This window comes from Glandiceps talaboti, chromosome 17 (genome assembly GCF_964340395.1).
Source record: "Glandiceps talaboti chromosome 17, keGlaTala1.1, whole genome shotgun sequence".
In the NCBI taxonomy this organism is placed as follows: Eukaryota; Metazoa; Hemichordata; class Enteropneusta; family Spengelidae; genus Glandiceps; species Glandiceps talaboti.
In genome coordinates, this window is record NC_135565.1 from 4,991,978 (window position 1) to 5,000,821 (window position 8,844).

At 36.5% G+C, this 8,844-nt stretch overlaps 1 protein-coding gene across 1 annotated transcript; it reads right to left on the reverse strand.

Moving 5' to 3' along the window:
- Positions 1-464: 464 nt before the first annotated feature.
- On the reverse strand, positions 465-1,646 carry LOC144448624 (histamine H3 receptor-like). The gene has a single exon (XM_078138902.1). The coding sequence runs from the start codon at positions 1,644-1,646 to the stop codon at positions 465-467; it is 1,182 nt and encodes a 393-aa protein (XP_077995028.1).
- Between the last annotated feature and the right edge of the window lie 7,198 nt (positions 1,647-8,844).

Genomic DNA, 8,844 nt, shown 5'->3' on the forward strand with positions numbered 1-8,844 from the left:
AGAGACTTTAAAAATTGCAATACCTAAAACTGTCGACTGCACAGTTCAATCTTTGTGAACAGATTAAACCACACTATTCAGAACACCTCACCTTATGGAAAAGTGAACCTAGCAAAGGGTCACATAGGTGCCTGGAAATGTGCATTGCCCTTCATTGATAAGCGTATTTAAATATTAAATTATACTTTCAAATTGTATGCCTCAATCTCAGGTTATAATTCTTGTAAAAGGTGATGGTTAACTATAATATTCAGTAAGTAGAATACAACAGGTACTTTTCAATATACAGCACAAAATTACCCCCACAGAACGTATAAACCCAGTGTGTAACCCTTTGAGAAAAGCGTGTCTATTATTTACAATTAGAAAAGTGCACGTGTTGTAGTCATAGCAACCCATTAAACGTACGTGATCGAAAAGTGTACAATATTGACAATAGTGAGCAATGTAGGAATGTTGTATAACTACTTGACACACTTGCACAATAACAGCTTCTTAAAATTCTCTCTGAAACCAGGATGAAACACACCGTATAGCACAGGATTCAAGGCTGAATTAACCCACATGACATAACTAACAACATCCCAAGCTGTATATGTCACACAGTAATCTGTGCATAATTGGTCGACAACGACTGCTAAGTTATGTGGTGCCCAACAAATGAAAAACATTCCTACAAGTAATGTCAACGTTTTTGCGGCCTTCCGACTTTTCTTCTGTCTTTGATCGCAGTTCGAGTTTGTTTGAATATTAACATCATTAACATTAGAATTTCCACCATTAGCCTTACTTGTAATGTTATTAGTATTAGCAGATGTTTTGTTGTTTGTATTTTCAGTATTATTTTGTCCTGTTTCTGCACTTGCTTCGGTGTCAACATTGACGAGGGCCAAACTTACATGTGTGTTAACCACGGCTCTGTAGAGTTGTTGTGTAGTGGTATCGGGAGTGATCGACTTGGCGCGTTTCCTTATCCTAAGGTATATGGTTGCATTCAGGTAGAGTAAAACTAGCAGCGGTACTATAAAAGTGACGATCACAAAAATGACAGTCATGGTAGTGTCATAGAGAAATTCGACGTCACATTCCTCGCTAAAATCGATGTAGTCAGCACGAGAAAACGCTGGATATCCCAACACAAGAAGCAGGATGAACGCACATGTAACTACCCATGACGCTAGACATTGCAAGCACACTTTCTTCCGCGTCAACAAAGTTAAATGTCGTACTTCCATCGTCACCAAAAGATAACGGTCAAGGCTTATCAGGAGGACCGCACACACGGACTCAATCGTCGCAATGTAATCTACCGTGGACCAGAAACGACATCCTCCGAGACCAAACGGCCAATACCCGTACGCATACGCCGTGATATCAAGAGGTAAGGAGACAAGACCAACAAGCAGATCGGCTATGGATAAATTAATGATAAACCAGTTGCCCAAACTTGATCGAAGTTTGCGATCGATTCCGAAAGCAACTAAAGTTAGTGTGTTCCCGAAAACGGTAATCACGGTTATGGAGCAAAGAAGCGTGAACACAAATATACGTTTCGCCTCCCATATATCCTTGTTCTCCTCCTTTTCTTCTTCCGTGTTGTTGTTCAGGAAAATGGAATAGTTTAGGGAATATGACTCGGTCGTCATGGTTACAACATTCTATTCTGAAAAATACCAAGAAGATTTCTGTCATGGTCATTAAGAGATAGTTCACCCGGTATATACCCATTGACTGGGCTTTCACGGACAAAACATCTGAAAAGAAAAAAAATGTAATCTCACAAACACACACATTCATAAGTTACAAAGCATTGCAGATTATCGTTCACTCTCTTTGATACAATCGCACTATAACCTATACCGAAGTGTACATGCTATACTTTAGGATACAAATTGGATGAATACAGTATCTTGCAACATTTTGTCTTACAATGAACTTACATGCTACTGTGCAGACAACAACACACTGGTGTCCACGTGCCTGCGCGTCTAGTTGCAGTACCTGTGAAATGTTGATTTCATTCAGACTAAATGTAGCCTGACATTGCAATCTTCCGGTTTTTGTATTGGTTTCTACACGAGTTTATCAAACATAGTGCACAGCAATCTGCAATGCGCTGTACATAGTTCCTTGGCATGCTGCAAATCGTACTCATTTTGCCTACACAAGGTTTAATGAAAAGACGTCGTTTTAATTAACATAAAAAACACCTCCGGGCCGAATAAAAAGAGGCACGATTTACACAATTTTATAGTCAAAAACGGTACCATGCATCTTACCCAGAATTAAAATGGAAGCAGGTTTAGTCGATTAAAGTAATTGTCAGGCTTGACAACATTCTTACTAACACTGCTATATTATTTCCCAGTAACAGATCGTCAGATAGACAGACTTATGGAAATTCTTACATCGTTTGGTACGACAAATATTGAAGTACAAATTGTTACTTTTTAATCTATTGGCATACCAGAAAAGTATACGCTGTTACAATGTATTCATTGTTTAGCACAATCCGCTAACATGGTGGCATAGCTCACGCAGAGAATGTATAACAATGTAATGAGATATTTGCGATCCCAGAGGATGAAAAGGGTTTAGTAAGAGTTTTTCAAGTCAAACGAAAAAATAATGTTACTAAGTGTTCTGAGTAAGACAACGTGTTGTTTCAAGTCAACTGACTTCAATTGTAGTATGCTTTCTAGACACGATGTAAACACATTTATCTAGCAAACACTCGTGCTCTTGTTTCTCAATCAATGCATGCTTCCCTTGTTGTGTTGCGCTTGGGGCAAATAAAAATGAAATTGTCATGCCAAGTTTAATAGTACTTTTCACAGACAGTTTAGACAATTGAATAAGTTAATCAGTAAGTCTGAATTGTTTTACTGTTTGGTATGACGACATGTACACCGACATGTGTTGTGTGTTTCGAATATTACATTTTACGAATACTAATGTTATGGACACTACAAATCACCACATCTCATCAGAGTCTAGGGTACATTTTACTAGATTCCAGTTACTAGCTCTGCTGTCAGCGACTTCTGAACGAGGCTTAAGGGTCTTAGCTTGATTCACTATCGTCTGTCATCCAATCAAAGTCCAAAGATTAGAAGATAGTGTTGTTGTTCTTCGATATTTTGGTCAAAGTTGATCAAGTCAACTTCTCTGAAACAGGTGGTTGATTGCTTTGGCATTTGATGTACAATTGCTTTAAGGGAGTATATTGATATAATTTTATGTTAAAGCCGAATTGATATGTCATTTTCTGTCTGTGTTATTTTTTTTCTGACACTGAGATTCTTTTGGTAATTTAGCATTAAGTACACCGCACTGACATCGACTCTACCGTGAAGAACGACAACCATGGTCGAGTCGTCAACAATTTTAACTACTCATAGAATGGAGATGCTTTCTTTTGAAGCCATAAGGTAAGACCAAAAAAATTGTGTGGTTCCGAGTACGCTCAATTTTTAGAATAGATGGGGTATATTAGGTAGCCTATATTTTTATGCGAGTGTCTAGTTCAGGCATTTATGTTTTCCGTTGTTTTCCATATGGTCTCTGTGTTAGTGTTTTTTTCCTCATCAGATTTACAGTCATTCCAGATTGGAAGAACAGTTTTATATTGTCTTTTTAAGATGATGTCAGTTTCCGCATCCACTATTTCTCGCAAGATTTCACAATTTTCACGATTTTATTTAATTTTCACGAATACTTAAAACAAGTTTAGGGCCGGGTAACCGAAACCAAATAATATTTTTAGGTCGAATGATGACGGAGACATGTTCTATAGGGAAGTCTTTTGATATGATAGGTTATATTAACAGATAAGCATGTCCCAAGAACAATTCACCACCATGGGTTGGTATAATTGAAATGTTGCTAGACAATACTCAACTAATACAACACCTAGGGTTCACCCTGCCCACCTCAAGTACCATTTATGTACGACAAATTAAAAACAGTCGAGCTTTCGCGGCCACTTATTATACATAGTTGGTATGATCACCTTAAGTTCTCTAAATAACTCAATGAAAGTTATAGAAGCAGAAACATTACACAATCTTTCTGCATTCAGTATTTATCTCCGCGGAAATAGTTACATTTAGATCATTTCAACACACCAACATCATATCGCGCTCAAAATTTATCAGAGATTAGTTTTCTCTTATTTTGATCTATTTGTAACTTTATTCTGTAATTTATTCATATCCCCCCCCCCCCTTTTTTATATGGATCTTAAGCCCTAGTTAACAATACAATGTCATTTGGAAAATAGTTTTACTGAGGCGAACAGGTGTTTGTGGTGTACAGGCGAAGAAGACACTTCCATGTCTTGTAGAAATGGGTATTATAACACAGGGGAAGCTAAATAAAGTTTCTTAATTACTTTTATTCTGTTGAATTAAAAGTATAAGAATACATTATTGAACAAAAAAAACATTGATTGTGAAATAGCCGACGGCATTAAAATATTAGCTAGAAGTATAAGCTACTGTACATTAGTGAGACAAGGGTTTGGAACATGACAAAAATAACATTAATTTTCGTGATTAAATTGGTATTCCGTTTTACCAGATTTCTCGTGGGAACTGACTGTCTTCTCTTGTGTATTATTCATTCATTCTATGTCCAAACATGTTTAAAATAGAAATTAATTGAAAGAAAACTAAATGCAATGAGGATATTGCAATTTCGACTATGTCAGTATTCGTCTTCTAAATAGACTGTTACAGACAGATATTAATTAGTGGTGATACATAAAGCACCGACAATAGTGTAAATCGATTGATCGGGCTACATTTTCAGTGATATTGTCATTGCGTCATGTAGTCCAGCATGTCTGCGTTCTTACTTCGCCCAATGCGTATAAGCATTAAACACCACAACCTATACACCTGTTGCTGTTCTTTGTAGATGAAGGTGCACACGCCCTTTTTTTTCGTTAACGGTACAATCATCGTAGAATTCGAACACCACAGAGTAGACAAAAATGCATGGTGATGTTAACATTTCGTCGTTTATAGAATGCCAGTGATGCCAAGTATAGCAAGAGATAGCGTATCACCATAGATTGTACAAAATATATTTTTAAAAACTCAACCATCAGCTGTACATATTTGTGTAACAAACGTACCTAATGATCCATAAAAAAACTAAGCAGCAGAGTAAAAGTGGATATACTTAGTCGGTATCGCCAACGTTTAGTTACGCTGGTGAGGACTTGGTGTGTAATGAAACGTGCAGACACCGTGATCGCAGAAAAGTAGGCGGCGTAATTATTTCTGGGTTGTTCTGTATGTCTAGTCAATTAGGAATCAATAGGTTTTGTATGCATGTGCTACCGATATCACCAATTCAGTCAGACAGCTTCCACTAAATCTTGACTTACCAAACAATAAATGTGTCTGTAAATAAACGATGATATCTTTCGAAATATGCATCTGTAGTCTACTGAACCCTACATCTGAAGACATATGATAGCTATATTATTGTCAGTAAAACTACAATGAATATTTATATTCACCTGTGACAACACAGCCCGGGGAGATCTTCATACAGACTATCTAATTTGGGCCAAAAACAGTATTCTTAGTTGAAATACCATGGTAACGAAATCCGTTTCATTTACTAGATAATCTTCAGGAAATGCTTCTCGTTCTTGTTGTCTGGTAGAGGTTAAAGATCGCAGATGGCACCAGGTAATCTAAGGACGAATTTAGACGAAATGCAATGAATATCACTGACGGTACAAGAGAACGTTGTATTCCATATATACCCGCTCTATTTACGTCAGTCCACGTGCTTTGAGGTCTAAAATATATCACTGATATCACGAACACTCTGCTTGAAACGTTGGCATCGTGCTCAGAGATATTGACAAAAAAGGTGCTTACCAATACCAGGTGAATAAAAATAATCCGCAGTGGTACAAATTGTTGGGTGGATACAGCAGATTGGCCACACTTATGAGGGCACGTTCGCTGAAATCGCTATCTCTAAGCAAGGAACACAATGATTTATACCATTTAAACACGTGGACACAACCATTTTAGTGCCGGGAGACTCTCTTTACCGACTCATGTGAGAGCATACGATGCTTTCATACCTGGGCCAATCCATTGTACTCACAGGGAACAACAAAATGTGTGGACAGTTGTAAATTGTCAGTTTTGTTCACTTTATACATCAAATTATGCCTACCGGATAGTCAGTTGTGGTTTTGAAAATGTCGAATCCGGGTCAAAAATATCGAAACCTGTTTTGATCTTCACAGTCGTGTTTGCACTTGTTTACATACAGCATGACAGCATGACACATTTCACGTTTTCTAAAGTAGCATACATCAGTCCGAGCACTTATACCTCAGGTTGTTTTCAGCTCACTTTCTCGGCTTTCCATATCACATATATATGTCAGACTAATTGTGGATTAACTACGTATACCTGCATGCGTCAAACGATTCAGTTATTTTTTGTTATGGGTTTATAACCTATTTATTCGAAATACTGAACTATTGTCAACTTTTGATTACCTACATATCAAATAGGCGTTTGATTTATAACAGCATATGGTCAGCGTATTGCCTTCAGGGGTGTACTAAATTAGATGCATGCGGTGTCGTCTGCAATACGTGGTTTTCAGGTCAAGACGCGTGTTCTCATTTAACCTTTCATCTTTAATATTTTAAAACATGTCAAAACAAATTGTCAAAAAATGTCCGCATAATTTCTAAAAATATTCATAGTTTGTATTTGTCCTGTTTCCGTTTCATTTACCTAAGTGTACTCAATTCAATGTTCGCAATTCTGAAGTGAAATCGAACAAGTTTCCCAGATTAGTGAGATCAATAGTGCAACGTAGGATTTAAAAAATAATTATTTTAGTTTGGGAGTAGGGGAGCTGAACCATTTTAAGTTGATGTCATCTTACAAAAGCGAAATTGCTTTTAGTGGAAATGTTTTTTACCCTAAGTACAAATATATATATATTTTATAATTTCTTCAAATTGAAAAGTGGATGAATTTTCGCTATAGTAAATACTGAGAACTAAAGTAAATTATCAATTTTAAAGAGACATTTTTTCCTCTCTACATTTTTGCTTTGTATTAATAGCTCCTCGTGAGTTACTGTATACTGATTTGGAATTGATTGTTCGATCAGTGTGTGTATGTGTGCGTGTGTGTGGCTGGTGGGTAGTGGAGTGGGATTAGGGTCTAACTAAAATAATGTAGTTTTTATCCTACATCGAACTGTCGATCTCGCCCCTTATTCCAAGGGTTCCCCGCCAAAATGCCACGTGGTATAAACAACCATGCAAGTATATGTACATTGTATACCCAATGTATACCATTATATTACTATGGTTAGGCCTATCGAAAAAAAATGTTTGGTTTTGGATACCCAACCCCACCTAGTTTTCACTGCCGTAACTTAAGTCTTTTTGAAGCCGACGAACTATATTAAAACTGTTACCCGATGTTCGAAGTGATATTATAAAAATTCGAACATGAATTTCCAACATGTCTCATGCGTATAGATTGACAAATTAGGGTCCCTCAACTCAACGCTCATTATTGAGATAAGAAATGAAGCACTCCTTACCACAATAATTTGCATAATTTATGTAGATTGGTTTGCTCACAAGAGAAAATGAGAATTCCTCTTGTAGTTGTAATCATTTTAGAGAATAAATGATGAATCAAAATAATCTTGGATGTGTTTCTTTTAATCCGTCGGGAATCATTGGTCTCTCTCTCTCTCTCTCTCTCTCTCTCTCTCTCTCTCTCTCTCTCTCTCTCTCTCTCTCTCTCTCTCTCTCTCTCTCTCTCTCTCTCTCTCTCTCTCTCTCTCTCTCTCTCTCTCTCTCTCTCTCTCTCTCTCTCTCTCTCTCTCTCTCTCTCTCTCTCTCTCTCTCTCTCTCGCCACAATCGAATATATACAGTTTGTTGCTACATTTTGTTTAAATGAAACAACCCAACGTGCGACCATGCTTACGCCCAATACACTTGCATCAACATGTTGACGTGTGTGGCTGTATCAAAAAGTGAGAGTGAACACTAATATTCAAGCCGTGGTAATGTCCACATGGAAAGATTTCAATAGTCCGACGCTCGAGTGTGTCTTAATAGGTTGATTGAATATATGTGAAAGAGATAATTTATTGTATGGTAACATTGTTCAAATATATCTCTACTAACATTTTGCAATTTTCATTTGGTTTAACACTTCAGTTTCATACGAAAACCTGCTGGGTAAAATCTACGAAAGGAAACATTAATAACTGGTAACCAGGAAACTGTATACAAGTTTACGATTTAACTGGGAGTAAAAGTTTTCATAATGAATAATATAAACACAGGATCCGAAAGTTAAAAATGTTATGTCACTATGTAATTAAAGTTGTACGTAACTTAGCAGGTTACAATTACAAAGGCCAAGCACGTTGTTAAAGATTTTTAAATGGACACTTAGTTGTTAAGTAAACTTTATACTATTACGACTTCATGCCTTTCAATTTTTACTACCACGGCACTTGATGTTAAAGTCTTGTGTAAGGAGAATAGCAAATGTAATTTCAATATGTTTTCTCTGTTGAATTATTTCCATGGCAACACACACACACACACACACACACACACACACACATATATATATATATATATATATATATATATATATATATATATATATATATATATATATATATATATATATATATATATAGTTTTAGGACAGGCGTCAAAACTATTACGCTCTGCCACTGCGGTATAGAGCACTGTCTTAGCAGATTGATACTCACCGAGTTATATATATATATATATATATATATATATATAT

Bases quoted from the DNA above. Each gene is read 5' to 3' on its own strand.
- LOC144448624 (XM_078138902.1), bottom strand. From the start codon at position 1,646: ATGACGACCGAGTCATATTCCCTAAACTATTCCATTTTCCTGAACAAC.